We start from the raw sequence: 14,864 nt of genomic DNA on the forward strand, positions 1-14,864 counted from the left end.
TGATACCAATTGAAAAACTGAATTCTTCACTGCGACCGATGCAAACTTGAAGCTCTCGAAGCAATGTGCAATAATTAAACCTGCAAATCTAAGTCACAATGTGCTCCAGCCAATAGTTTTTGGCTCCCCCACACCGTATCAACTTCTCAGCAGCTGTTTATTTTGACTAACTTCCAAACTCAACATTTGCGAGTCTACACTAAAGCTTCGCTTACTTCACATGCCTCCAAGCAGTAACTAAGGCAAAAGATGTAAAACAGCAAGCTGGACTAAGCTTTATAGGTGAGTTAGGCAGAAAGTGCTGGAGTAACTCAGTGGGCCAGGCAGCATCTCTGGAGAAAAGGGACAGACTCTATCAAGAATCAAGAATCTATCTCTCTCTGCCGTCAAAATATCCACTGACTTGTGGCCTCCACAGCCTTCTGTGGCAAAGAATTCCACAGATTCACCACCCTGACAAAAGAAATTCCTTAGGGTCCAGAACCGAAACCTCACCCGTCCTTTTTCTCCAGAGATGCTGCCTGACCCGCTGAGTTACTCCAGCACTCTGTGTCCTTTCTTCGTCCTGGTTTGGGGGATGGAGGCGACGGCAGCCACAGGCTTTGATGTGTAGGAAGGAACCGCAGATGCTGGTTTAAACCGAAGATAGACGCAACACCCCATTCCTTCTCTCCAGAGATGCTGCCTGTCCCGCTGAGTTACTCCAGCATTTTGTGTCTATCTACAGCCTTTAATGTGTAGGAAGGAACCGCAGATGCTGGTTTAATCTCTAAATTAAACTAAACAAAGCATAAACAAAAATAACGAGGGCATGCAGCATAGGTTTACTAGGTTAATTCCCGGAATGGCGGGACTGTCATATGTTGAAAGACTGGAGCGACTAGGCTTGTATACACTGGAATTTAGAAGGATGAGAGGGGATCTTATCGAAACATATAAGATTATTAAGGGGTTGGACACGTTAGAGGCAGGAAACACGTTCCCAATGTTGGGGGAGTCCAGAACAAGGGGCCACAGTTTAAGAATAAGGGGTAGGCCATTTAGAACTGAGATGAGGAAAAACTTTTTCAGTCAGAGAGTTGTAAATCTGTGGAATTCTCTGCCTCAGAAGGCAGTGGAGGCCAATTCTCTGAATGCATTCAAGAGAGAGCTAGATAGAGCTCTTAAGGGTAGCGGAGTCAGGGGATACGGGGAGAAGGCAGGAACGGGGTACTGATTGAGAATGATCAGCCATGATCACATTGAATGGCGGTGCTGGCTCGAAGGGCCGAATGGCCTCCTCCTGCACCTATTGTCTAATGTGAGCGCAAGCATGTACAATTCTTTGTTTCTACACAAGGTCTGTAGGTTAATTGGTCACTAAATTGCCCCTAGTGTGTAGGGAGCGAAAGTGAAAGTGGTATAACATAGACATGGAGTGAATGGATGATCGATCGCTGGTCAGCGTGGACCCAGTGGGACAAAGGGCCTGTTTCCATGCTGTATCTTTCAAGCAATCTTTCAATCTAGTTCAGTTTAGTTTAATGTCACGTGTACCGGGGTACAGTGAAAAGCTTTTGTTGCGTGCTAACCAGTCAGCGGAAAGACAACACATGATTACAATCGAGCCGTTCAGAGTGTAGGGATACATGACAAGGGAATAACATAAGAAACGTTGTTGTAGAAGTAGATGTAAGAGTGCGGAGCGATTGTAATGTGGGATTGTAGATCTGCTTCTGTGGCACGCACGCAAATAGTCGCCTGGGTTGGGCGCCATAACATGGGAATTTGGAAATGTTGCATGAAGATGAAGGCCAATTCATGGTGCTTTGAAAACTTGAAACAATTTTGAACGTGTACCAATTTCCTATTTCTTTGCACATATTAAATATTATATTTTAACTGATGCATAAATTGTTATTGCTTCCATGGTCTGATTGCTCCTAGGTTTCAGAAGTTTTGCCAGAGAGATATTATTAAAACTCTCTAGATTAGGCATCATTAGATAATTGCAAGGGGAATCTCAGTTTTGTCAAATCTAACTATGGCGCAGCGGTAGAGCTGCTGCCACACGGCGCCAGAGACCCACGTTTGATCCCGATGACGGGTGCTGTCTGTACGGAGTTTGTACGTTCTCCCTGTGACCCCGTGGGTTTTCTCTGGGTGCTCAGGTTTCCGCCCACACTCCAATGACGTATAGGTTTGTAGGTTAATTGGCTTCGGTAAAATTATAAATTGTCCCCAGTGTGTGTGGGATAGTGTTAGTGTGCGGGGATCGCTGGTCGGTGCGGACTCGGTGGGCCGAAGGGCCTGTTTCAACAAGAAATCGGATAGTGTTAAAGGTAGGGGAATCAAGAATCAAAGCACAAGAGGGGCAAGATTTAACCGAGGGGCAACTTTTTCCTATCAGAGGGATGTGGGTCCATGGAACAAGCTGCCAGAGGAGGTAGTTGAGACAGGTGCTATAATAGAATTTAAAAGATATTTGCGCATGTACATGGATAGGAAAGGTTTAGAAAGATATGGGCCAAACATAGGCAAATGGGATTAGCTTAGATGGGGCATCTTGGTCGGCATGGAGGAGTTGGGTCATAAGTGATAGAATTAGGCTATTCAGGCCATCATGTCTACTCCATTCTATCATGGCTGATCTATCTCTCCCCCCTCATCCCATTCTCCTGCCTTCTCCCCATATCCCATGACACCCGTACTAATCAAGAATCTATCTATCTCTGCCTCAATAATATCCACTGACGGCCTCCACAGCCTTCTGCGGCAAAGAATTCCACAGAATTCACCACCCTGACAAAAGAAACTCCTCCTCATCTCCTTCCTAAAGGAACGTCCTTTAATTCTGAGGCTATGACCTCTGGTCTTAGACTCTCCCACATCCAGTCCTTTTACTATTCGGTAAGTTTCAATGTGGTACCCCTTCATCCTAAACTCTAACGAGTACAGGCCCAGAGCCATCAAACGCTTATCATATGTTAATCAATGGGCCTCTTTCCGTTCTGTATGACTCTATGACACGAAGATAAACTTTTTTGGAAGAAGCAGAGTTAAGGAGTAAGAGTTAGAGGAATGTTGATCATGTATCAGCAGATGAGATCAGGGTAATGTCATAGAGTGATACAGTGTGGAAACAGGCCCTTTGGCCCAACTTGCCCACTCTGACCATCATGCCTCATCTACACTAGTCCCACCTGCGTGTGGCCCATATTCTTCTCAAACTGCCCTATCCATGTACCCGTCTAAATGTGTAAGAAAGAACTGCAGATGCCGGTTTCAATCGAAGGTAGACACAAAATGCTGGAGTATCTCAGCGGGTCAGGCAGCATCTCTGGAGAGAAGGAATGGGTGACGTTTCGGGTCGAGACCCTTCTTCAGACTGATGTCAGGGGAGAGGGAGATACACAGATAAGGAAGCATATGGTGTGAAAACAGGACAAAGGGAATGGAGATCAAGGAACAGGGAGTGTCTCGTTTCCGCACCTTACACTTTCTCATCTTCGATTTAAACCAGCATCTGCAGTTCCTTCCAACACTTCCTGACATTTGGATATTAAATCACTGTGCCAAGAGAGCCGCACATGTTGAGGAGTAAAACTTGGTCTACATTTGTTAAGGCCGTACCTCTGTCAACTCCCAGGTGATGCTGATCGTCCAGCACAGGCCATAGCTGCGTATAAGCAAGGCTTTCATCGCCCAGCCCCAGAAGTGTCCAAAGGCAAAGATGTCAAAATGGCTGAGAATCCTTTCCCAAGTTATGTCGTGACAGTTCACTGCATATTCCTGTCAAAGACAAAACACACACACAAGCAAAATAGTTTTGTATCTGAAGTCAGCCCGGCTACGAGATCAGCCAAAGCAATTAGTTTTTTCAGCATTCTTTCAACAGTTCTAATATAGGACTTCAGACTTTAGGAATATAGCGTGGAAACAGGCACTTCGGCCCACCGAGTCCGGGCCCACCAGCATTATCCTATGCACTAGGGACAATTTACAAGTTTTACCAAAGTCATTGAATCTACAAACCTGTACATCTTTGGTGTGTGGGAGGAAATCAGAGCACCCGGAGAAAACCCACGCAGTCACAAGGAGAACGTACAGACTCTGTACAGACAGCACCTGTGGTCAGGATCGAACGCAGGTCTCTGGCGCTATAAGGCAGCAACTCTACCACTACACCCCTGTTGCGCCCCAGGAGATTTATGACATTAAAGTGCTTTTTTGTTTTAACTAATAATGAGTAGATCAGTAAAAGAAAGAACAGTTCTCCAAAACACTGAATTCATCCATCTATATGGAGGATTGATAGCCATGACTAGCATGGTTTGAGAACGGCTCCATCCAAGACCACAGGAAAATGTAGCGAATTGTGGACGCAGCCCAGACCATCACACAAACCAACCTCCCCCCCATCGACTCCTTACACCTCACGCTGCTTCGGCAAGGACAGCAGCATTATCAAGGACCAGTCACACCCTGGCCACTCCCTCTTCTCCCCTCTCCCATCAAGCAAAAGGTGTGAAAGCACACACCTCGTCACATTACTTCCCCGCTGTCATCAGACAACTGAACCATCCTACCACACAACCAGAGAGCAGTCCTGAAATACCATCTACCTCCTTGGTGACCCCATGGACTATCTTTGATCGGACTTTGCTAGCATTACCTTGCACTAAACGTTATTCCCTTATCATGTATCTAAACATTGTGGATGGCTCGGTTGTAATCATGTATTGTCTTTCCGTTGACTTGTTAACAAGCACCAAAAGCTTTTCACTGTACCTCGGTACACGTGACAATAAACTAAACTGTAATACAAGTTCATGTTCAAAAGTGATAGGAGCAGAATTTAGGCCATTCAGCCCTCAAGTCTACTCCGCCATTTAGTCATGGCTGATCTATCTTCCCCTCCTAACCCCATTCTCCTCCCTTCTCCCCATAACTCCTGACACACATACTAATCAAGAAATTATCTTTCTCTGGCTTTAAAAAAAATCCATTGACTTGGCCTCGTCTTCTGTGGCAATGAGTTCCACAGATTCACCACCCTCTGACTAAACATGTGTAATGCAAAGGGAGTTCTTTGCAATGTGTAATTTATATTCCCAGTCTTATTCACTGGAATTTAGAAGGATGAGAGGTGATCTTATAGAAACATATAAAAATCTTGGGATTGGACACGCCAAATGCAGGAAAAATGTTCCCGATGTTTGGGGAGTTCAGAACCAGGGGTCACCGATTAAGAATAAGGGGTAGGCCATTCAGGACTGAGATGAGGAAAAGCCTTTTCACCCAGAGATTTGTGAATCTGTGGAATTCTCTGCCAATTCACTGGATGTTTTCAAGAGATTATTCATTTAAGTATCCAACTTGAACGTGACTTTTAAAACTTAAACTTAAAAAATGTAAACTTTAAATTAAGACTGTACTCACCCTGTATTTTTACATCTGCTATTTGGGTTTTTTCTGCTCATTATAATTAACAATATTGCTTTGTATGGTAATGTACTATGTTTTTAACTATTGTACATGTTGTATTGTATTTCTTTTCTAGGATGCCTAACAACATCAAGCTAAGGGACTGTCGATGAAAACTAGCCTCTCGGCTAACTCAAGTACATGTACATTTGCTTAAATGTCAATTAATGTACATTGCCCCTTTTTCAAATAAATTATTAAATAATTATTTTTTTAAATAGCTAACGGGATCAAGGGGAGAAAGCATGAACGGGGGTACTGATTGTGGATGATCAGCCATGATCATATTGAATGGTGGTGCTGGCTCAAAGGGTGGAATGGCCTACTCCTGCATCTATTTTCCAATTTTCTAATGTGCCATGGATTTTAAATACTGCAAAACAATATTGTCTCTGCTCATGCTTGGAGTATTACAACGATCACTGGAGGATTGAAGTTTGCATCTAGAGAGGCCGAGGCACACCTGATGTTTACAAAGATTATTCACGGTTCAATGCAAAGCAAGGAAACATGACTAGTAGTTTAGTTATTGTCACTTGTACCGAGGTACGTGAAAAGCTTTTATTGTTGCGTGCTGTCCAGTCAGCAAGGCTGTACATGATTACAATCATCCTTCTAAACTCCAGGCTCAGTGCCGTCAAATGCTCATCATATATTAACCCGCTGGAGTACTATTTTTTAAGTTTAAGTTTTAAAAGTCACGTTCAAGTTGGATAAAACTAACATCAGTGTTGACATTGTTGATTCTCAATAAGCCATTTCTTGACGTTACACTTAAATGAATAATCTCTTGAAAACATCCAGTGAATTGGCCTCCACTGCCTTCTGTGGCAGAGAATTCCACAGATTCACAACTCTCTGGGTTGTGCACTCGCTGGAGTTAAGAAGGAGGAGGGGGGACCTCATTGAAACGTACCGAATAGTGAAGGCCTGGATAGAGTGGTTGTGGAGAGGATGCTTCCACCAGTGGGAGAGTCTAGGGCCAGAGGGCACAGCCTCAGAATTAAAAAAACATACCTTTAGAAAGGAGACGAGAAAGAATTACTTTAGCCAGAGGGTGGCGAATCTGTGGAATTCATTGCCACAGACGGCTGTGGAAGCCAAATCAATGGATATTTTTAAGGCGGAGACTGACAGATTCTCGATTAGGAAGGGTGTCAGGGGAGAAGGCAGGAGAATGGGGTTGAGAGGGAAAGATAGATCAGCCATGATTGAATGGCGGAGTAGACGATGGGCCGAATGGCTCCTAGAACGCATGAACTTACAAAACACAAAGCGCAGAAGGAACTCAGCGGGTCAGATAGCATCTGCAAAGGAGATAAATAGATGGCGTTTCGGGTCGGGAACCTTCTTCAGGCTGATTTTAGTGGGGGTGGGGAGGACGAATGTCTGGCAAGTGATATGTGGCCATTCAGGGCGTCAGTCTGTTGTGGAGGGAGGCATTTACTGAGTGTCCCATGCTGGGGCTCCCTCTTCACTGACGTTTTGATTGACTGAGTGAAATGTCCAGATGTTTTTCCACCCTGCGGTATGAATATTCGTCTCGTCCAGCAACATAATCAAGGACGAGTTGCACCCCGGCCACTCCCTCTTCTCCCCTCTCCCATCAGGCAAAAGGTACAGAAGTGTGAAAACGCACACCTCCAGATTCAGGGACAGTTTCTTCCCAACTGTTATCAGGCAACTGAACCATCCTACAGGTATGTAGGTTAATTGACTGGGTAAATGTAAAAATTGTCCCTAGTGTGTGTAGGATAGTGTTAATGTGCGGGGATCGCTGGGCGGCGCGGACTCGGTGGGCCTGTTTTTAGCGCTGTATCTCTAAATCTAAAATCTAAAAAATCGAAATCCTACCACAACCAGAGAGCAGTGCTGAACTACTATCTACCTCATTGGTGACCCTCGGACTATCCTTTATCGGACTTTGCTGGCTTTCCCTTGCACTAAACGTTATTCCCTTATCATGTATCTATGCACTGTAAATGGCTTGATTATAATCATATATTGTCTATCCGCTGACTGGTTAGCACGCAACAAAAGCTTTTCACTGTACCTCGGTACTACCTCAGGCGTGAGGTATAAATGGAGTCAATGGAAGGGAGGTTGGTTTGTGTGATGGTCTGCAATTCTCTGCAATTTATTGCGGATCTTGGATGGAGCTGTTCCCAAACCAGGCTGTGATGCATCCCGATAAAATGCGCATCTGTAGAAGTTGGTGAGAGTTGTCGGGGACATGCCGAACTTCCTAAGCCTTCCAAGAATGAAATGGGAACATGGCCAGGGTGGTGTGGGTTAACACACCAAATCTTATTAAAACTTCTAAAAAGCAGAGGTGCTGGCATATCTTCTTTGTGATTACGTCTGAGTGGCACGGTGGCGCAGCTGGTAGAGCTGCAGCCTCAGCGCCAGAGACCCGGGTTCCATCCCGGCCTCGGGTGCTGTCCGTGCGGAGTTCACACGTTCTCCCTGTGACTGCCGGGCTTTGTAAAGGGAGGTTGGTTCGCATGCTGGTCTGGGCTGCGTCCACAACTCCCTGCAATTTCTCGCGGTCTTGGATGGAGCGGCTCCCAAACCGTGCTGTGAAGCGTCCCGATAAAATGCTTTTGTACGGCGCACCTGGAGAAGTTGGGGAGTCTTATGGAAACGTTAACTGTGCAGCCCGACTCTGCGACTTCAGTCATTTCATACAAACACCTACCATGATATCTGCTTCACGCGTGGCATAGCGCAGATTAGGGTCCAGCCAATACATGACCGATTTGACTTGCTCAAAATTCAGGAACAGCAGGAAGACCAGGAAAAGAAAATATAACACGCTGAAACCTGGAGTATAATACAAAATAAAACATCGAGTAAACGTCACCTTCACCCAAGCCTCAGGTCAGGCATGCCAATACAAGGGTCTCCAAATGCTCATTTTAAAAACACACTCTATATATTCAGTTCTGAGCACCGTGTTATAGGAAAGACGTTGTCAAGCTGGAAAGGGTACAGAGACGATTTGTACCAGGTATTGCCAGGACTCAAGGGTCTGAGCTACCGGGAGAGGTTGAGCAGGCTGGGATTCTATTCCTTGGAGTGCAGGAGGATGAGGGGTGACGGAATTGGCGACGTTTCGGGTCGAGACCCTTCTTCAGGTCAGTCTGAAGAACCTGAAGTCACCCATTCCTTCTCTCCAGAGATGCTGCCTGCCCCCGCTGAGTTACTCCAGTATTTTGTGTCTATCTTCGATTTACCTACCAGAGTTCTTCCCTGTGCAGGATGAGGGGTGATCTTGGAATGGAATGCTTTATTGTCACGTGTGACTAGGCACAGTGAGATTCTGTGCTTGCATGCCCAAGGTATACAAATAGCGGCCACCTACGGCGCTGACAAAGTTACAAAGCACGCTGGCTCCTCCTCTGTTCTCCCCACGCTGGGTCCTCATTGTCTTCCCCGCCTCACCACTATATGGTGGTATATCAAATCATGAGAGGAATAGGTCGTGTAGATGCACAGTCTATTGCCCAGAGTAGGGGAATCGAGGACCAGAGGACAGTTATCATGTGTGAGGAGGAGGAGGAGGATTTCCTGGAATGTATACGGGATGTGTTTTTAAACCAATATGTAGAGGAACCGACTAGAGGGCAGGCCATCCTAGACTGGGCATTGACTAATGAGGAAGGATTAGTTAGCGATCGTGTTGTGCAAGGCCCCTTGGGCAACAGTGACCATAATATGGTGGAATTCTGCATTAGGATGGAGAGTGACACGGTTAATTCAGGGACGAGGGTCCTGAACTTGAATAAAGGAGACTTTGAAGGTATGAGACTGGAATTGGCTAGGATAGACTGGCAAATTATACGTAAAGGGTTGACAGTGGAGATGCAATGGCAAAGATTTATAGAGCGCATGGATGAACTCCAAATATTGTTCATCCCTGTCTGGCGAAAAAATAAAACTGGGAAGGCGGCTCAACCGTGGCTGACGAGGGAAGTCAAGGATAGTGTTAAAGCCAAGGAAGAGGCATATAAATTGGCCAGAAGAACCAGAGGACTGGGAGAGGTTTAGAACAACAGAAGGGGACAAAGGGGTTAATTAAGAGGGGGGAAAAAGAGCATGAAAGAAAGCTTTGGGGGATATAAAAAGTAACTCTAAAAGCTCCTTTAAATATGTAAAGAGGAAAATATTAGTGAAGATAAATGTAGGTCCCTTACAATCAGAGACAGGTGAATTTATAATGGGAAACAAGGAAATGGCAGAACAGTTAAACAAGTACTTTGGTTCTATCTTCACTAAGGAAGACACAAACAATCTCCCGGAAATACTAGAGGACCGAGTATCTAGTGGGAGGGAGGAACTGAAGGGAATCACATTAGTCAGAAAATGGTGTTAGGTAAACTGTTGGGACTGAAGGCAGATAAATCCCCAGGGTCTGATGATCTGCATCCCAGAGTATTCAAGGAGGTGGCCCGAGATATCGTGGATGCATTGGTGATCATTTTCCAATGTTCCATAGACTCTGGATTAGTTCCTGTGGACTGGAGGGTAGGTAATATAACTCCACTTTTTAAGAGAGGGAGAGAGAATTATAGACCAGTTTGCCTGACATCGGTAGTGGGGAAGATGCTGGAGTCGATTATTAAAGATGTTATAGCAGCGCATTTGGAAGGCAGTGACAGGATCTGTCAAAGTCTGCATGGATTTATGAAGGGGAAATCATGCTTCACTAATCTTCTGGAATTTTTTGCGGATGTAACAAGTAGAATGGATAAGGGAGAGCCAGTGGATGTGGTGTATCTGGACTTTCAAAAAGCCTTTCACAACGTCCCACACAAGAGACTAGTATGGAAAATTAGAGCACATGGTATTGGGGGTAGGGTATTGACATGGATAGAGAACTGGTTGGCAGACAGGAAGCAAAGAGTAGGAATTAACGGGTCCTTTTCAGAATGGCAGGCAGTGACTAGTGGGGTGCCGCAAGGCTCAGTGCTGGGACCCCTGTTATTTACAATAGCAATTTTGACAAGGTAATGAAATGTAACATCTCCAAGTTTGCAGATGTCACAAAGCTGGGTGGCAGTGTGAGCTGTGATGAGGATGCTATGAGGCTGCAGGGTGACTTGGATAGGTTGGGTGAGTGGGCAGATACAGTACAATGTGGATAAATGTGAGGTTATCCACTTTGGTGGCAAGAACAGGAAGGCAAATTATTACCTGAATGGTGTCAGATTAGGAAAAGGGGAGGTGCAACGAGACCTGGGTGTGCTTGTACATCAGTCACTGAAAATAAGCATGCTGGTGCAGCAGGCAGTGAAGAAAGCTAATGGTATGTTGGCCTTCATTGCGAGAGGATTTGAGTTTAGGAGCAAGGAGGTCCTACTGTAGTTGTACAGGGCCTTGGTGGGACCACACTTGGAGTATTGTGCAATTTTGGTCTCCTAGTTTGAGGAAGGACATTATTGCTTTTGAGGGAGTACAGCGTAGGTTCACCAGGGTAATTCTGACATATGATTAAAGAATGGGTCGACTGGGCTTGTATTCACTGGAATTTAGAAGGATGAGAGGGAATCTTATAGAAACATATATTACCAAGTGGAGTGGTGGCCAATTCACTGGATGTTTCCAAGAGATAGATTTAGATCTTAGGGTTAAAGGAATCAAGGGATACGAAGAGAAAGGAGGAATGGGGCATTGATTTTAGATGATCAGCCATGATCATATTGAATTGGGGTGATGGCTCGAAGGGCCGAATGCCCGACTCCTGCACCTATTTTTTTCTGTTTCTATGACATAGGGTTAAGTTAAAGGGGAAAAAGATTTAATCGGAATCTGAGGGGTAACCTTTTTACACAAAGGGTGGTGGGTGTATGGAACGGTCTCGACCCAAAACATCACTCATTCCTTCTCTCCAGAGTGTCTGAAGAAGAGTCTCGACCCGAAACGTCATCCATTCCAACGGGACCCAACGGTTTCATGGGTCGTCTAGTAACATTTAAAAGGTAGACAAAAATTTTTGGGGTAACTCAGTGGGACAGGCAGCATCTCTGGAGAGAAGGAATGGGTGACGTTTGGGGTCGAGACCCTTCTTCAGACACTGGAGAGAAGGAATGAGTGATGTTTTGGGTCGAGACCCTTCTTCAGGCATTTAAAAGACATTTGGACAGGTTCAAGGATAGGAAAGGTTTTTTTGGGGATTTGGGTCAAATACAGGCAAATGGAACAAGTCTAGATAGAGCACCTTGGTCAGCTTGGATGTGTTCGACTGCAGGGCGTGTTTCCATGCTGTCTGGCTTTATGACATGTATTACAGGTAACTGCTCCACAGTGTCCATCCAGCCCCCCCCCCACCCCCCCAGCAGACGCCTTGAGCCAGCACCATGACACAATTTTGCAATGTACACAGTACGAAACGTGCTATTTTCCTGTAATAAGTTGTAGGAGAATTAGGCCATTTGGCCCATCAAGTCTACTCTGCCATTTAATCATGGCCGATCTATCTTTCCCTCGCAACCCCATTCTCCTGCCTTCTCCCCATAACTCCTGACACCCGTACTAATCAAGAATCTATCTATCTCTGCCTTAAAAATATCTATCGACTTGGCCTCCACAGCCTTCTGTGGCAATGAACTCCACAGATTCACCACCATCTGACGAAAGAAATTCCTCATCTCCTTCCTAAAGGAACGTCCTTTTAGTCTGAAGCTATGGCTTCTGGTCCTAGACTCTCCCACCAGTGGAAATGTCAGGATTAGGAGGTAATAGCTGCAACAGAGAGAGGTTGGACAGATTTGGATTGCTTTCTCTGGAACACCAGCGGTTGCAGGGAGACTGGAGTTTGTGCATTTTCCGTTTCTTCTCACAATGGAAGGACGTGCAAGTTTGTAGGTTAAATGGCCTGGTAAAATTGTAAACTGTCCCTAGTGTGGAGGATAGTGTTAGTGTGTGGGGTGATCGCTGGTCGGCACAGTTACTGGGGCAGGGGGGGACGAAGGGCCTGTTTCTACGCTGTATCTCTAAACTAAACAAAGGCCAATATTTGGGACGATGCAGAAGGGAAAAACAATTGTAGTGTGAAAGGAATAAAGAAGGATCAAATGCTATAGCAGTACATGCAGGAAAAAAACTGCAGATGCTGGTTTAAATCGAAGGTAGACACAAAATGCTGGAGTAACTCAGCGGGTCAGGCAGCATCTCTGGAGAGAAGGAATGGGCGACGTTTCGGGTCGAGACGAAGTGCCTGAAGAAGGGTCTCGACCCAAAACGTCACTCATTCCTTCTCTCCTGAGATGCTGCCTGACCCGCTGAGTTACTCCTGCATTTTGTGTCTACCTTTGCTATAGTAACATAGATACAACAAACATAGATAACATTGTATAGTAACATATACTATGCTATTGCTACCTTTGTTATACCTTTGCTATAGTAACATAGATACAACAAACAAATTGGTCTTACCAAAAACCATCCTCCATATCGCTGGATGCGGTCGGGTGAAAGGACCTGAAAAATGAAAATAACGCCATTGGGTCGTATAGATGAGGGGGGGGGGAAACAATGAAGAATGTGAAAATTATAAAGCAAGAAATGTGATTTAATCACAATTCCCAATAATAACTGTCAACAACTTACCATTAGGAAATGTCAAAACACTTACAATTAGAAAAAAGAACACCACAGAGAGCATGCCCCTCCATATATTGTCTTCTAGAGTGGAATCATCCCTAGACAACGACACACATTAGGGTAGAAAACGCCCGGCCACACACTTTGCAATCCGTCAACATCGCAGAAACTCAAACATTAATATTAAAGGAGGGGGGAGGGGACGGCATTTGGGGACAACGTGGAAATATTTTATTTAGTTGCCAGCCTCTAACTAATGAAATCCTCCCTCGCTTAGTCCTTGTCTCCAACTAAATAAGAGATGGGGGAGGAGAAAGGGGGGGTTGGGGGGGTGTAGGGGTTGGGGGTGCAGGGGAGGGGGGTTTAGGGGAGGGAGGTAGGGGTGGGTAATAGGGGAGGGAGGGAGGTAGGGGTGGGTAATAGGGGAAGGGGGGTAGGGGAAGGGAGCTAGGGGGAGGGGCGCTAGGGGGGCTGTAGGGGAGGGGGGGGTGTAGGGGAGGGGGGGGTGTAGGGGAGGGGGGGGTGTAGGGGAGGGAGGTGTGTAGGGGAGGGGGGGTGTAGGGGAGGGGGGGTTGTAGGGGAGGGGGTGTAGGGGAGGGGGGTGTAGGAGAGGGAGGTAGGGGTGGGTAATAGGGGAAAGGGAAGGAGGTAGGGGAAGGGAGCTAGGGGGAGGGGGGCTAAGGGGGAGGGGGGGCTAAGGGGGAGGGGGGCTAAGGGGGAGGGGGGCTGTAGGGGAGGGAGGTAGGGGTGGGTAATAGGGGAAGGGAGGAGGGGGAGGGAGCTAGGGGAGCTAAGGGGGAGGGGGGGGGCTAAGGGGAGTGGGGGGCTAAGGGGCTAGTACCTGGTGAAGGCGAAGTACATGACGCCGATGATGGCGAAGGTGAGCAGGGTGATGGTGTGGGGTTTGTAGAAGAAGTCGATGGTAATGTCCTCCACCTGCTGCTCGTTGATCATGCGGAAGTGCAGCTTGTAGTTCACGTCGTTCTTGCTGATTGTCCGGCTGCCCTCGCCCAACGCCATGGCTGCAACCGCTGGGCCGGGACGGGACGGAGCACGACGAGCGGGCCGAGCCGAGCCGAGTAAAGCCGAGAGCAGCGGGCTGGGCTAGGGTGGGGTGGGAGGGTGAGTATAACCCGCGTCCCAACAATTAGACACACACACACACACACAATGCGTGAAGACAAGTCCCTCAGCGTGTTAGGAGAGAAGCAACGGGTCGTGAACCACCCTTCATCACACACCAGGCATCGCCGTGAGCCTCCCTCCTTCACCAGCTGTGTTCCCCCGTTAGCATGGGGCGTGGGTGAAGAGAGGCGTGCAGCCGCGCCACGCCTCGTGTGTCTGTGTGTGTGTGTCTGTGTGTAACACTGTGGAACGCGGCCCGGATCCCCGCGCGCTGAATGTGTGTGTCTGCAACACGGCCCGGAGTCCCCGCGCTGTGTCCGTCTGTCTGCAACACCGTGGAACGCGGCCCGGATCCCCCCCCCCCGCTCTGTGTGTGTGTGTGTCTGTGTGCAACACTTTGCAACTCGGCCCGGAGTCCCCGCGCGGCCCACACTGGCGCTCATTGGCTGCGGCCGCCACACTGATACATTACCGGTGACAGCGAGGAGTGTATCCGAGCAGCGCACGTGGGTGCCCCCTTCCCCCCCCCCCCCCCCCCACAACACCGCTCCTCTCCCCACACCGCTCCTACTCCCACCGCTCCTACCCCCACCCCCCACCCCCACTCCTGCTCCCACCCCCCCCCCCACTCCTGCTCCCACCCCCCCCCACTCCTGCTCCCACCCCCC

At 47.2% G+C, this 14,864-nt stretch overlaps 1 protein-coding gene across 2 annotated transcripts in view; it reads right to left on the reverse strand.

Annotated features, from left to right (window-relative positions):
- LOC144592563 (phosphatidylserine synthase 1-like) overlaps window positions 1-14,678 on the reverse strand; it is a 39,784-nt gene extending 25,106 nt beyond the window's left edge. The window contains exons 1-5 of one of the 2 annotated variants that reach the window (XM_078397150.1): window positions 13,913-14,678; window positions 13,078-13,169; window positions 12,904-12,948; window positions 8,165-8,289; window positions 3,613-3,771 (exon numbers count right to left, since the gene is read on the reverse strand). In XM_078397150.1, the coding sequence (XP_078253276.1) occupies window positions 3,613-3,771; window positions 8,165-8,289; window positions 12,904-12,948; window positions 13,078-13,169; window positions 13,913-14,091 (600 nt within the window). In that variant the 5' untranslated portion in view covers window positions 14,092-14,678. The remainder of the gene's footprint in view (window positions 1-3,612; window positions 3,772-8,164; window positions 8,290-12,903; window positions 12,949-13,077; window positions 13,170-13,912) is intronic. The other variant, XM_078397152.1, reaches the window with a different exon arrangement.
- Window positions 14,679-14,864: the final 186 nt, after the last annotated feature.

The sequence above is a fragment of the Rhinoraja longicauda genome, chromosome 4 (assembly GCF_053455715.1).
Source record: "Rhinoraja longicauda isolate Sanriku21f chromosome 4, sRhiLon1.1, whole genome shotgun sequence".
NCBI classification, from domain to species: Eukaryota; Metazoa; Chordata; class Chondrichthyes; order Rajiformes; family Arhynchobatidae; genus Rhinoraja; species Rhinoraja longicauda.